The following is a 14,819-nucleotide window of genomic DNA, read 5'->3' as shown; positions in this document are numbered from 1 at the left end:
ACTCAATATCATGTCATGTGACACAACAAGGAAGCGGTCTTAGTTCAACAGTAACAAAACATTTTTTGGAGAAAACATCAGCGAAGCATTAATACATTTAAAACCTGTAACAGCATATGATTTATCATGTCTGCAAGCCACAACAAGACTTCGGTCACAGAGACAAGTTTTTTGGGTGGAAGGATACCATCAGAAATCGAAATGATGGTTAAACACATGAAGGACTTGGACCATGAAACCTTCAGAAAATTGCTAAAAGGTAACGCGAACTGACCCTGCAGCTACATTAATCTTCATTTGTTATGGATGCATTTTATATTCGGCATGTGTATTTTTTGGTTGTATGCCAGCAATGCCTCGCCAACCAACGTAAATGCTTTAGCACATTTCAGGCTTTTTACAATTATAATAATACATGTTTTCTCAATTTTCAGCTGTTGTAAATGCCATAGAAGGTCAAAACTGCCAAGAAACAATGAGGGCTATAGCTGAAAGAAGTGTCATACCCGAGGAACGACTGAGTCACATTGTAGCTGGGATGTACAGACTCCTGAATGAGGCGTTACGCATCCCAACCACCTCTCTAAAACAAGAGGTAAGCAATTAGCATAGTGAGGCATGTAAAGGTAGGACCTCTACTGGTATGACCTCTGCATAACATCATGTTCTGACAATGTAACATATGCCATGTTTGCCTTTACTGTCTTTCAGGCTTTCAAAGACAATCTCAGGGAATTGAGGTACACTGTCTCATGGCTCAATATCATGCTTTAACCATTCCTTTTCTCAGAGACATACAAACAGTTGCATAATTTAGTAACCTGATTCAAGTACTGCATGCTATTATTATATTATAGTAAATGTTATCTATTCTCTGACTTCAGGATACCAGAAGAATTCATCACAGATTTAGCAAGTGTGGTTTTTGGCAATCGGTATGTTTTATTTATACCATTTATCTGTTTTGACATTTGACAGCACTCATCATAGTCTACATGTATATGTATGTGGCTGTTGCTTGCTGATGGCTATTTTTATTTATTTTTTAATCTGTGTTTGTGGCTTGTTTATATTGTGACTGTGTCTGCATTTGTCCCCAGACGAGCTGTTCTGGAAGCTGTAGCAAGCCAACGAGGAACAGGGCTACCTGGTATGGAGGAATTCAGATGGAGAGTGGATGTAGCTATTTCAACCAGGTACATTTTCTTTGGAACTTAGACCAAGCAATGTGTGACACACCGGCTTTGGTATAGCCTCAATAAGCATAGATGTGTGGCAATTTCTGCAGTGTTGTTTGATACAGAGCTCTTTCACGAACATTAGGAAAACACTAGAAATAGTTCATTAATATTGCATGCGTCCTCCTTGTGTCTGTGTTCTCTCTGCAGCTCTCTGGCCCGTGCCTTGCAACCCTCTATTCTCATGCAGATGAAACTCTCTGATGGAAAAGCACATCGCTTTGAGGTACTATAACCCTTTAGGACAGACCCATATAACAATATAGTAAAATGTCCTTTTGAAGGTTTACATCTATTTCTAAATTGACTTGATTGTCATGTGTGTCCAGGATTCAATCCCTGTTATGTGCACTTGTGCTATAACACTGATACTTGTCCTCATTAGGTCACTGGCTGTAGTGATTATGTAATTAGATCACAGGCTCTGTATCACAAACCTATCATCACCTATATCCATATTCCTTTCTGTGTGGATGTACAAATATAACTGCTCTAAAATTGCACTAGTGCCGCACTATTGTAGGTTAACATTTCTTTTTTTTGTGTCATATTTAGATTCTGACAAAAACATTTTTTTTAATTATGTCACAGGGTGTATTGTTTCAATTACTTTTTCATTGTTTCTTTGTATAAATTGCATGCCAAGTCATAAGCAACATTCCAATAGTTTAATATATTGGCATTATCCAAGGTAAGGAAAACACAACAATCTGGAAAAAATAGTACCACCAGCTGAAAAGGAGACTCATGTTTGGTTGTTTTCTTAATGTATTTATATTCCTCCAGGTTCCAGTTTCCAAGTTTCAGGAGCTACGGTACAATGTGGCACTCATCCTGAAAGAGATGAATGACCTGGAGAAGAGGAGTGTGTTAAAGATTCAAGACTGACTGCTCGGTCGTCTCCCTATAGACGCGATGTCTGCTGGTGATTGTCTATGGTCCAGACTGGCCATACGCAGGCCCTTCACTCTTGGTAGAAGGACCATAGTTTGGTAATTGGTAGGACTGAAAACGGATGGGAAAGCACTGGTTCAAGGACCAACATGTGTTTTTGTTATTGGATCCACTACGATACTTATTTGCAACACATCTCACTATGTAATAATTTGTTCGATGCTTATTGAATGTAAGTTGAATGTGTGGTCAAAATATTATCCAATTCCAGGATTTGAATATTTCTAACATTTTGGAGATAGCCTACTACAAATGTCATTGCTGTATTTTTTACTTTGTTATGTTTCTGAATTAAATCTTTGATTGACAAATTGCAGAGTATTTGACCTCTTAAGTATCACTGAGGTCAAATTGAGCAATGGGTCAAGCCCTGTTGCTAGGGCGAAGTCTAGACAAGCTGGCGGCGTTACCCTGATGGCCCACTTTCAGAGTCACAGAAGTTTCCGGGCATGGTTGGCCTGAACCTGATATAGACCAGGCTGTGTAAATGGGTTTGAGTTAATATGCAAGACCAGACGACCTATATATCCTTACCAGTTGTGTGTGTGTGTGTGCGTGTGTGTGTGTGTGTGTGTGTGTGTGTGTGGGGGGGGGGGTTATACTGCAGGTGTAGACAGTAATCTCATGTCTAATACCGTTTAATAATCGTTTTATGAAAGTGTAAGCCTGATTAAATGTGATCTGTCAACTTGATATTGAGACATTGAGTCATTATTGTTAAGCTACACCTTAGGCAATCTTATCTGACAACTGCCTATAACTGCGTAGGTCCTCTGTATAGCTAAATGCTACAATCGTAACCTAGAAACGAGCGCTAAATCTATGCAAATTTGTAAATCTCACCTCAGGACGTTGACCGAATTAGATCAGTTGTCCCGACACTTTCGTTGTTACAACTGAATTGTTTTGTAACAGTTTAAGATACTTATCCAATGAGAAGAGCTGACATTGGTCACATGACAACGTTTACGTAAGGCTTTTTTTTTTTCATTGAGAATATCATTAATGGTGTACGATGCTGTCGCCGCAAAGTAGTGAGCTGAACAGAGGGCGAGGAGCTAAGAAAATGAGTGGAATACAGTTTGACCATTTACTTCCAAGTAGGCAACATTGAATCTATTGCCATTACATCCCCACCTAACATGGGTACGGAGTGCGCGAATGGAATGCTGCAGCTTGCGGCTGAAGCGTTTCAATCTAAAAACTTCGAGCTGGCGGCTGACATCTACGAATGCCAACTGCTGCACATCAACGATCCTGCTTCTCAGCTGGAACTGTTGGTGAAGAGGGCAGATGCTCTCGCGTACGGTGGTAAGGTACCCGAAGCCTTCGAAATGTACAAGAAAGCCTCAGAAATCGAAAGACTACGGCCTGTTCACCTGGAAAATCTGATAGAATATCTCGTTTACAGTATTAAAAGAAAGGAGGACGCAAATGATCACCACCGGCTACAGGGCGACGTTAAAGAATACGATGCTTTCTCATGCAGGATATGTTATGGATTTCTGTATGAGCCGGTTACATTGCCTTGCGGACATTGCTTTTGTAAAAAGTGCCTGGATAGAGAAAAGACTCCCGTCTGTTGCAAAGAGTGCAATGACAGTTCCAAAATTGCCGATGTTAACAGTTACAGAGTTAATGTAATTCTCAGTAACTTGCTTTCGAAGTGGTTTCCTATTCAATTACATGCTGTTCAGTTGAGACGTGAGGGGAATGGATTGTACGCAGAAAAAAGAATGGGAGCTGCTTTGGAAAAATACAACGAAGCAATACAAATAGGTAAGATTAATATATATATATATTTACATATATATATATGTTTAAACTGAGCCTTTAGGTTGCTTACAATTTAAACTCCCAGACAACAGCATAGTTTATACATTTTTATATATTTTTTTTAACCAATGCGCATTTTCTATTTTATAGACGAAATGTCCAGGTTAATTAGCAGTATTGTTAACTGACTGCAGCAATAAGTACATTGTAATATTTGATCCGCAAACGTAATGTAGGTTAATATTGTATTCCCTATCCTCTGGACTTGGACAGCGTCATACCAGAAGTGGTCAGCGCGTGGTAGTTGAATAAGATGTTATGTATGTTAGAAGACTAAATATTACGTAAAGGCGTGCGTCGGTGCTTTTCCTCATTGTGTAACAACAATAAAACTGCATATGTAGGTCAAGGGTATACCTCAGTTCACTGCCAGTTGCAGCACTAGGTTTCACTGACTGGTGGTGACCTAGTGTACACAGATTACATTAGACAATTCATTATCTTTAATACGCATGCATCATTATATAGAGTTATTTGCTTAGATGTGCAAAGGTATACTGATCTTGAATGTTATCGAAAATCACGTGGATTGAAGACAACTGAAGATACATTATTGTTCTGTCAAGTCCATGTGTCAAATAGTTCTGTCTCTCTCTTTTTTTAATGTCCAGCACCAAGGGACCATGTGTTATTCAGCAATCGATCACAGATCAATTACAGTCTAAAGAACTATGAGGATGCCCTACGTGATGCAGAACTGGCCTGCAAACTCATGCCTCTGTGGTCAAAGGTGAGGTTTACATATTAGAAATATACAGCACATCAGTAGAGCTGGCACCACAAGATGGGCAGGGTTGGGTGTTGCCCACTGAAAGATTAAATTGCCCTTCCACCTAATATCTTCTGAGTAATATATTAGCTTCAAAACAAATGTTTAATTACCCACTCAAAACCTTTACCCCTGTATCTTATTTACTTTTATTGTTTTATATGTGTTTGTGTTATACTTTGTGTTGCAGCTCAGTGTAGGAGGATCATTAACCACATTTTACCTTCCCATAGGGACACATAAAGAGAGCTCAAGCTCTTGTCACTCTTGGGAAGACAGAAGAAGCTTTAAGAGAATACCTAGTCTGTATTTCCTTAGAGTCTGACTGCAAAGTAGCCAGAACAGAGGCTCAGAAGGTTAGTAATATGATTTAAATGTTCATATCAATGTTCTAGTAAAATGCATTACTGTCAAACACTACCAAATCATTCAAACTTGAATTGAAGGCACAAAAGCCATATTGATGCTGGCGGTGACGATAATCCCTTCCCTTTTTCTTTGTCTATTTTCTGTAGATCCTGGCGGATCTCTTGGGCCCTGAGACTGACCATGTCCACACCAGGATGCTGGACTGTTCAAGTCTGATATCTTCCAGATCCAGAATTAAAGGCTCCATCCTACACCACCCCACCTCTGGCAGGCTTGTAGACCCTGCCCAGCCCTACAAGGTGAGAGGCTCTTTTTACCATGTCTGGAAGAGTTGCTGCTATTTCACTATGCATGTTTGGCTAACTAGTATGTTCATTGTCTGACCCATCCTTTATCCCTCTAACAATTATACAATAGAGAATAGTCACGTTAATGTATTCATATAATATGTTATTAGCCCCTCTAGTGAAAAATACTATGAGCAATGAAGTCAGAACATGGTGACTGACATACATACGACTCCCTCCCAGAAGTGCAAGGTGGTCAACACCAGCAGAACAGCCTCTGAGGACAAGCTGGCCCCCCCTTGTCCCCAGTCCGACCCCAGGCAAGCAGCCTGCCCGAGGGGGAAGACCGAGTGCTGCAAGGTCAAAGGTGAAGAGGAGGAGGTCGATGGAGCTCTTCACGCCACCGTCATCGACAGGAGCCTTTTTCTCAAGCGCAAACGTAGCACAGATGAGGACATTAGCGAAGACGCCAGCAAGCGGCCACATTCCGGTGAGCCTTGAGACTTGTTTTTGTCACCTTCCCTCCGAGTTTGAATCTGAATTCAAATAATTGCGTTACAGTTGCCTTTAGACAGGCATGGGACAAATGCTGTATAGATATGGCTAGCATCGTCTCTTTTTATGACAAAGGGTGGCATTTATGCACATTTGTAACTTAATGCAAAATACTGTATTGTTCCCCCAATTCATGACCAACACATACTAGAACCTTTATCCAAGGTGATATCATAGTGAGGTAGTAGTGGTTAAGGTGTGCTAAACCTTGCCATGATTTTGTCATCTCCAGAGGTCGTCCAGAGCGAAAGAAATACGTCCTGGAGTGAGGTGGTGGGAGACCTTATTGACCCCACAGACCTGGAGTGTTCCCTCTGCATGAGGTAAAGACTCAAACTGAAAGTTACTCCATCACAAAATACAACAATAATACAAAGAACATAAAACATTACCTAAACAGGCTGGCTTACGCAGAGCACGTATTGTGTACATTGGAGTGGTAAAGCTGGTACTATTGTTTTGCAACACATTGTGCCCTTTTCTCCCTGGTGTCCCTTAGGCTGTTCTATGAGCCTGTCACCACTCCCTGTGGACACACCTTCTGTCTCAAGTGTCTGGAACGGTGTCTGGACCACAACCCTAAGTGTCCCCTCTGCAAGGAGGAGCTTTCTGAGGTAAGCACACTGGTGTTAACCAGACCACTGCATGTACATATACCCCTTTATATAATCCATTAACAGAAAACAAACAACTTTTACCACCATTTTACTACATGCTGCATCACATATCAAACTGTGAGGACCAGCCTTTGTTGGAAACTCAATGGAAGGGGGATTTCAATTAACAATGAAGAATGTAAATTGTTTTGTAAAATAAAAATACTAAAAGATTCTGCCGTTATCTAAATGTTGTTCAGCAACACAGGAGTGTTAATGCGTGTATCCCTCCTTCTCTGCCCGTCCAACCAGTACCTGGCTCAGAGGCAGTACTGTAAGACCATCCTTATGGAGAACCTTATCTACAAGTACCTGCCGACAGAGCTACTGGAGAGGCAGAACGTCAACCAGGAAGAAATGGCTGAATTATCCAAGTAAGAACCTCAGTCCCAGTAGGACTAGTTGACAGGGGCAGCTGTAACATTGAGGCAGGAGTTCCATGTACAGTACATTAGTACTTTTTTCCCCCAACCAATGTCTTTTCCTTTTGTGGTTTCAGTCTCAACAAGAACGTGCCTATCTTTGTCTGCACCATGGCCTTTCCCACTGTGCCCTGTCCGCTGCACATCTTCGAGCCCTGCTACCGCCTGATGATCCGCAGATGCATGGAGACTGGCACCAAGCAGTTTGGGATGTGTCTGGGGGACTCCCTCAAAGGGTGGGTGCCGCACTGGGGACCTCACCGCTTAGATACTCAGGAATTATCAGGATTGTAATGATTCCCAAAATTTTTATTTGTGTAATCTTAAAAACTGATTTTAAAAGCATGGTTAGACAATGGAAAACAAAGTCAAACCAAAGAACTCCCTCAATAGGAGTATCAATATGCAAATCGTACACTGGCAAAATATCATAGAAATAATTTGTGTAATTCAGTTAGTGGTACGGGTTTAGCATGTGGGTTTAGCTCGTCTTGTTTGCCTTATCCGTAGACATTTTTAATGAAGTGACATATTCACCGTTTCTCCTTCACTTCCAGGTTTGCGGACTATGGCTGCCTGCTAGAGATCCGTAACGTGGAGTTCTTCGCCGACGGACGCTCGGTGGCGGACACCATCGGCCGCAGGAGGTTCAAGGTCATCCAGCACAGCCAGAGGGACGGCTACAACACAGCCAACATCGAGTACCTGGAGGACGTCAAGGTATGAGAGCACCACCACACAGATGAATACAATGTCATTTTGCTCAAACCGTAATTTTTCATCGTTGAAAGCTTTCAAAGGATTTGTTTAGCATGGTAAAACGTTCCAAGTGTAAGCATTGTTACTCCTTTCTCAGTTCCTAATCAGGGAGTATTCTATAATGTGAGCCATGATGTGGTTGCGTTAGGTGGAGGGGCTGGCGGAGCAGGAGCTGCAGTGTCTTCATGATGCAGTGTACGACCAGGCCCTGGTCTGGGTCAACTCCCTGAAGCCTGAGCAGAAGGAGCGCATCGTGGGCCACTTCGGACCCATGCCAGAGAAAGACTCCCAGCCTCAGGTACGGTACAAATACAACCCTGGACTAAAAACTCTGGGGGGACACACACCTGCACACACACACACACACACACAAGCCGAGAGTGGTAGTACTGACCGTAACTCCGTTGGTCTCTTTGCAGGCCAGTCCCAACGGTCCGTCTTGGTGCTGGTGGCTGCTAGCAGTTCTGCCCCTAGAGGGTCGCGCCCAGCTGCCCTTCCTCGCACTCACCTCCCTCAAGGACCGCCTCAGCGGCATCCGCAGGGTGCTGCTCTTCATGGCCCGCAATCGCCAGCGGTGACTCTAAACAGCCTCGCTCATTCCGCATCCTCCACGCCCCCTAGCCTCAGAGACCGTCTCAGTGTCCCACTGAACTGTCCCTGAGGACAGCCCCCCTCCCTTATATACCCCTCATGTAGCTCCCCCCCCAACCCCAGAGATACTTCCTACAAGGACTTCCTCGTCTAAGTGGCTATCTGTCTGACTGTACGTTTTGCAAAACAAACAAAAAAAGACCAAATCGCTGAGTTATCAAGCCTTTATGTAAAACTAGACTTGGGCAAGAAAGTGACAATGATTCTTCACTATCTGTGCGTTGAAGATTGGGTGTCTTCCTACCAAGTTTGCTTTCTCCCTCCTTCTTCCAAGAACTACAAGCTGAAATGGACCGTGATCTTTGAATCTGAGTGCTTTAAGACTGATATGGATTTTGTGTCAATGATTTGTTTTATATTTTTATCCTCCCCGTTATTTATAAACGTGTGTGCATGCAATATTGTTTACATGAGCAGGATGCCGAAAGCCGAACTAATAGATAGCTTGTTTCCAAAGGGTTTAACCTATTAAATCAACACCTACCAACATACATATAAAAAACTTGAGAAAAGGACTATTCTGTCCAGACAAACCAACTACCAAGTGTATCTGAGTTCCATTGAGGCCTAGACTAGTCACTTTTTTCTTCAGAGGATTATCATATGTTTCCCTGACCCACAGTGAAGGTATAAAAGACCTGGGTCATTTACCATTCGTAAATACTAGAAAGAAGAAGTACTTCACACAGCACAATAGAACAGCACCAAACAGTGCAAACCTTGAGTTCAAACGAACACGCTTCAAAAGTATTTATTCGGTGTACTTGACTTTGGTTTGTTGGTGGCTATACTAGGTACAATTAAGGATCAAGTATTTATTGGTATTTATATGTTCAACTTGCACTTCTAGTTTGAGTAAGGGAAAGTATGTAATTGACTGGGATATGGTCTGTAGTGCTTCCCCAACTACAAACGATTTCCCTGCATGCTTTTTGGTGAGAGGTTACTGAACCTTGCCTTCAGAAAAGTACGTTTTTCAACGTTGAATGATACATATTCCTTTGTTCGCCACACTTTTTCATCGTTTTCTACTATCATTTCCATGTCATGATGTTGTCCTTTTTCTACAAAACCTATTGGTCAAGGATGGTTTTGTTAAAGAAATGTGTGTATAAATGCAAGATGTTTTGTATTCGAAGGGCCAATACCATGTAACTGTATAGAGGACTGTACAGGCATATATCCTCAGTTATCTGTGGCATAAATATATTCTCTGAACTTAATGGACTGTTCAAAGGCCACAACAACTTAAAACAGTAATGGCAATAACTGCTCTTATTTCTGCATACCAGAGATTGGCTGAGAAAGGGGGTAGAACTAGTTGAATGTCACTTTGCAATTACAGTTGTTGGGAAGTATCAGCTTTCAGTACTGCAGTTGGAATATCAGTCTGACCACCCTGACAGTTTCCTGTTAATGTTTAGGGTGTTTGGTATCGAATAGCTGGAATTCAACTTATTGCCCTAAGAAATTCTCTTTGCTCTCTGTATTGGAAATTGTGTTGCAATGACCCAAATGTTCCTCAATATGCCTGTTCAACTTTGGATACGTAAAAATAATCTTTCTTGGCTGAGCAACAAGCCTGTAACACCACAGACTGATAAGATTGTGTTATTTGTTATTTATTTATTTCCAATCATTTGAACCTGATGTCTTGTGTTTTTCAAACTGTTCTCCAGTTGATCATAAGCTGTAGCAGAAGAACACAGATATCCTTTTGAACATGTTTAGTGCCTTAAGTTGGATTGCTTCCATGTTGTCACTCGACCATCCCATGCTGTTCAAAATGAGGTAGCTGCAGAAAGGTAGCAAAGCAAATTCAATGACATTTCTAAAGAGATTTGGCCCAAATGCAGAAATTAGGAACTAGTTCCTAGTTTCTTGAAGATGTAAAAATAATGATCCTTGCACTTATCAAAATATTGGTAGTAGATATTGTATTACAAAGTCTTATTGTTTCAATTGAGTGTGTCATAAATTGGCCGATTTTTGACATCATTGAGATCCCAGGGTCAAGAATTTGAAAATTGATACTGTGAATTCTTTTGGCATACATTATGTCAAGGATACAGTCTAAAATACAGTTTCTTATCCAATAAGCCACATCCTATGTGTATGACTAGTCGCACGTAACCTAAACCAAACTGTTCTTCAGCTATGCAAAGCTCCATTCAGTTATTCCATAGAAATTGGCAAAACCCAGTATCGACCCAGAAATTCAAAAATGTTGTTTTAAATTTTGCACTCGGCCTTTGACTAACAAGCTCAGTCAAATCTACCTCTGGAAAAACCCTTGTAGCTCTTCCGCACAACGCTCTCATTGATTATTATCAATGTGTTGTTATTGGTTTCGATGACGATGACCATGAGGCTTATTCAGTGGTTGTATAACAAATGGCCTCTAACTGTATGCGTGTTTACAAAAATGAATGTACGTTGTTCGACATCTTTCTGATGTTATACATGTCTGTTTTTGATATAGTAATTAGTATGCAACGTTTATGTACAGTTAAACAAGAACACTTCTGAATAAAAAAGATGAAGCTCTGGATCCCTGTGATGCAGAGGACACACACACACACAGTTCCTGCCTCTTTTTCTTTCATGTCCCACTTAGGTGGTTAGAACAGCAGACTGTGAGGAACGGCAGAGCTCTGTGGAAGACTTTAGAAAGTTACAGAAGCTGGATGGGAGGGAGATGAGTGGTGGTACATCGAACCTATTTAGTGCAGGTCTCAGGGAGCAAGCAGGCGAGCAGGAGTTATGCAACGCTTCGGAGAAATGTAGGTCAGAGAAGGAGAAGAAGCTAAGCCACTCCCCTTTTCCGCCCTCCCCTGCCTCCTGTAACCCACTGACCCACATTCTGCTGGCCTGCCCCTCTTTCTGCTCCTGGAGGACTCTGGGAGGTGAGTTGGTGAATGGAGGCGGGCGGGTCTGTGATCTCCTGGATACCTATGGTCTGGTCTGTGACAGAGAGGAGAGGGTGGGAGGGGAGATATGTTTAATAACGCTTATATAAGGGGGGCAGCGGGGACGGGGGGTTGCATAAACTTAGAAATGGGTTATCTGCATCTGCAGCCTATCAGGTTATATGGGATTCTCTGCATGGGCTGTGTCACTGACACCCTCTTTCTCTCTTGCACACAGAAAGAGTGCTATTCAGCACAGTGTCTAGGAATGGTGCCAGTTCTAGTGAAAAGAAGACTGCTTTATTTAGGCTCATTCCTATGGTATATGATATCTTTATTTGAAAGGACTTTTTTTTTCTATTTCAAGGTTAATCAACACACACACACACACACAAAACAAACTTTGTGAGTCACAAACTGAGGTCTGAGCCCAGTTCCATTTGTTCCTACCAAACAGCAGCACAGTTCCAGTGGATTCTTTTGCACAGTACAGTACAAGGCAATCTTTCTCTGCATCTGCCACCAATCAGATCCCTCCCCAGCATGCCCTGGCCAGAGAGCCCTGGTCACATAACACCCACCCTCCCCCTCTGCCAAGAAGCAGCATTATGTAACGTCTAAGGAGAAGGTCAGTAGATGCAGGCGTCGCCATGGGAACTTGGCTGCTACAACCTTCCCCCGATTTTTTTAAAACATGTAACGCAGCAGGCTTAACTAGGACAGAGCATTGCATTCTGGGAGAGCAGTTACCTAACTCACCCAGAAAAAAAGGCATTTGGTAGGTTAAGTGGCCTGTTTGTCTGTTGTTTGTCTCTGTGGTGATGTTATGTGTTTGTTAGGTGACACATGCCAGATGCTAAGTGTGAGGACTGGAAGGGAACTGGGATCAGCTTTTCCACCCCAGATTTGAAACAAGTCAGATACGGGACATGACACGGAGCAGATCTGAGAACAGCAACTACTGTTGGAAAAGCTGAGAGGGAGGCTGTCTTAAAAGGCTGTTTGCATGGTTTGTGATGACAGTTTGACAGAGAGAAAGAGAGAGAGAGATATTGAGAAATGGAGACATAGCGATATGCTGTGTAGGGAGTACCATGTAAGGGATTCTTCACGCACTCCTTGAGAGCCAAACAAAATAGTACACAAAACGACCCTGACACAAATACCTTTGATGCATCTCTGTGAGCCATCAGGAGGTACATGCTGAACTGTCAAGTTACAGTGAGAAACAGCATGGCACGGGGGAGTGGGGAACATGCTTGATCTGAACGGTGTACGGTACTACGAGGCAGTTCACATAATAAATGTATAGGATAGGTGTAGAGTAGGAATGTGTATGCACAAACAAAACTGTGATGACAATGATAGGGTAGGAGAGAACCACCTGGTATCTGGTCAAGGAGTTAGGCCAGAGTTGTTTTTGTGGTGCAGCAGCAGGGTCTGTTTTGTGGAATTGCCTCTGGTGCTTTGGGTTGAGAGCAGGACAGAGGAAACATCCCACAGTACTCCTCCAAAACCTCCTCCCAGTACACTGATAGATTGGTACTCGCTTCCATACTGAAACGCTTGCATACACAAATACATCTATATTTTGGATTAGGATTATTATTATTATTGTGTGAGATGCATTCACTGTAGAAGTACTTTGAGTATACAATATACTCAATATATTGAGTAGATAACACAAAATGTATTACACAAAACGGAACCATTATCCATTTGTGCACAAACACCTCGTGACTGTGAAATCAACAACTTTACACAAAGTGTACAAATGTTCCCAACTGTAATGAAGTGACCCCTGCGCACCACAGTAAGTGTCAACACCTCAATCCAACAGGATAGTTGTGTAACCTAGAGACAGACAGACAGGCCGGCCTTGTGTCTCAGTCAGCTTTGTAAGATGACAGCCCGGCTGGGCCACCATCGATTGCCAACGCATCGTTTTAATGGGCTTAAGCAGCCGAGGACAGCCTGGTTGTGCAACCAGGAGACGCCAGAGCTGAGCTGCTCAACGAGGCCACCTCCTGTCACGGAGGCAAAGCCTGGATGGCCACAAACCACCCAGCCAGAGCACTGCTGAATCTGTGTCATTTACAGTCATGGCCACTCACAGTTTGGTATTAGTGTGACATTGGTGCTTTCGACATCTGTCCGTGTCTGTCTCTCTCTCTTGCAACATACATGTATGTTGGAGCGTTTAAGACTCATTTGATGCAACCCAGAGTGTGGTCTGTTTTGGGATTGTTCCAGAAGTTGGATAGAGCTGAGTAAACATGATCAAGTGCTCTTCAAGTGTAAGAGGAGCTGCTGCATAAGTCGACAGTTTACTGAGATCCAAATAAACAAAGAACACTATTTTGTTGAAATCGTACAGTACTGAACTCAGGTCTGATAATGTCCACTCTAGCTAGGACCTTTCTTTTGCTTCCTAAATAAGCCTGAATACATCTAGTAACATAGAATAGAAGCAGTGAAAATATGTGAAACATCTCAACGAGTGACACTGGTCAGGGTTTCCCCCACATACACGGGGGCCAAGTCCAGCCCCTCTCACCCACGGTGACCCGGCACACAGGGTTATGAAGCACAATAGAGATTTCACGAGTCACCACACTGGCTAACACCCTTCTCCTATTCACCATTGTCATCTGAATACACAGAGCAGATTAGTGTCCATGACGATGTCACAGCAAGCCCACCTTCCAAAGCACAGAACAGAGGTCAAATCTGAACTGAACATTTTCCTTAGATTGTATTGAATAATATAAAAAATTCAATATGTATTAGCCAAAAGCATTTGACCCATGCATCTGAAAGTATTATTGTATGCCCAACTTTCAACAGTCGCATTGAAATCTACCATCGTTATTTCAGGCCGCAAATGAGTTTCTAGTGCCTTATGAACATTACAGGACACCGTGTTGATATACTGTGACTGTCCCCTGATGACTTCACAACAGTTTATATAACTGTGCTCGTTCTGTGAGGCCACACACCAGCCCCAGACAGACCAGGGTGGGCGTAGAATGCTGCCTTTTTCCCTCAGCCTTAATAAAGACCTTGATATGAGTAATGCACTGCTTGTGCAACCCCGAATAAAGCACAACAAGCTGTGTCTAGAGGAGGTCAGGCTGTGCCGTTCTGACTAGTGTTGTGCAACGGGTGTCAACAGCATCTCCACAAGAAAACGAGTTACGTGACTAAAGAATGTGAGGTTTCAAGTTGAATAATACAGTACATGAGGGTTCAAACATTCTGTCAAAAGTATGAGCAATTTTGTTGACTTGCAATCACTGTAGGAAGCACGGATAACCAGGTTCTCTTTCTGTGTTTGTTCGCCCCCTTGTGGATTGTATTTGCTACTGCAGATGTCTTTGACCACAGTGGGTGCTCAAAGACTTCTATTTAGGT

The 14,819-nt window shown here is 42.5% G+C and overlaps 2 protein-coding genes across 3 annotated transcripts; both read left to right on the top strand.

The window, feature by feature from the left end:
* The first annotated feature begins 46 nt into the window (after nucleotides 1-46).
* commd5 (COMM domain containing 5) lies at nucleotides 47-2,755 on the top strand. Its single transcript, XM_067247908.1, has 7 exons — nucleotides 47-259; nucleotides 435-595; nucleotides 712-740; nucleotides 885-935; nucleotides 1,101-1,196; nucleotides 1,389-1,464; nucleotides 2,025-2,755. Exons 1-7 carry the CDS (start codon nucleotides 127-129, stop codon nucleotides 2,124-2,126), a joined length of 648 nt encoding a protein of 215 aa, XP_067104009.1. The 5' UTR covers nucleotides 47-126; the 3' UTR covers nucleotides 2,127-2,755.
* A 503-nt stretch (nucleotides 2,756-3,258) lies between these two features.
* LOC136954424 (LON peptidase N-terminal domain and RING finger protein 3-like) lies at nucleotides 3,259-11,075 on the top strand. 2 transcript variants are annotated; one of them, XM_067248055.1, is made up of 12 exons: nucleotides 3,259-3,971; nucleotides 4,640-4,758; nucleotides 5,031-5,153; nucleotides 5,313-5,465; nucleotides 5,700-5,943; nucleotides 6,241-6,331; nucleotides 6,508-6,622; nucleotides 6,917-7,038; nucleotides 7,164-7,322; nucleotides 7,644-7,806; nucleotides 7,994-8,143; nucleotides 8,265-11,075. In XM_067248055.1, exons 1-12 carry the CDS (start codon nucleotides 3,335-3,337, stop codon nucleotides 8,421-8,423), a joined length of 2,235 nt encoding a protein of 744 aa, XP_067104156.1. In that variant the 5' UTR covers nucleotides 3,259-3,334; the 3' UTR covers nucleotides 8,424-11,075. The 2 variants fall into 2 exon arrangements, with proteins under 2 accessions (XP_067104156.1, XP_067104155.1); XM_067248054.1 differs by having other exon boundaries at nucleotides 5,697-5,943.
* The last annotated feature ends 3,744 nt before the right edge of the window (nucleotides 11,076-14,819 follow it).

The sequence above is a fragment of the Osmerus mordax genome, chromosome 12 (assembly GCF_038355195.1).
Source record: "Osmerus mordax isolate fOsmMor3 chromosome 12, fOsmMor3.pri, whole genome shotgun sequence".
Classification (NCBI taxonomy): Eukaryota; Metazoa; Chordata; class Actinopteri; order Osmeriformes; family Osmeridae; genus Osmerus; species Osmerus mordax.
The sequence above is the reverse complement of the archived record's forward strand: the minus strand, read 5'-3'. Positions and strand labels throughout refer to the sequence as shown.

What these genes read in the sequence shown, in the direction of transcription:
- commd5 (XM_067247908.1), top strand. Translation starts at nt 127, where the DNA reads ATGTCTGCAAGCCACAACAAGACTTCGGTCACAGAGACAAGTTTTTTG. An exon ending in GATGTAGCTATTTCAACCAG is followed by an intron (nt 1,197 to 1,388) that starts GTACATTTTCTT and finishes TTCTCTCTGCAG; the next exon opens with CTCTCTGGCCCGTGCCTTGC. An exon ending in GAAAAGCACATCGCTTTGAG is followed by an intron (nt 1,465 to 2,024) that starts GTACTATAACCC and finishes ATATTCCTCCAG; the next exon opens with GTTCCAGTTTCCAAGTTTCA.
- LOC136954424 (XM_067248054.1), top strand. Translation starts at nt 3,335, where the DNA reads ATGGGTACGGAGTGCGCGAATGGAATGCTGCAGCTTGCGGCTGAAGCG. An exon ending in GAAATGGCTGAATTATCCAA is followed by an intron (nt 7,039 to 7,163) that starts GTAAGAACCTCA and finishes TTGTGGTTTCAG; the next exon opens with TCTCAACAAGAACGTGCCTA. An exon ending in AGTACCTGGAGGACGTCAAG is followed by an intron (nt 7,807 to 7,993) that starts GTATGAGAGCAC and finishes TGGTTGCGTTAG; the next exon opens with GTGGAGGGGCTGGCGGAGCA.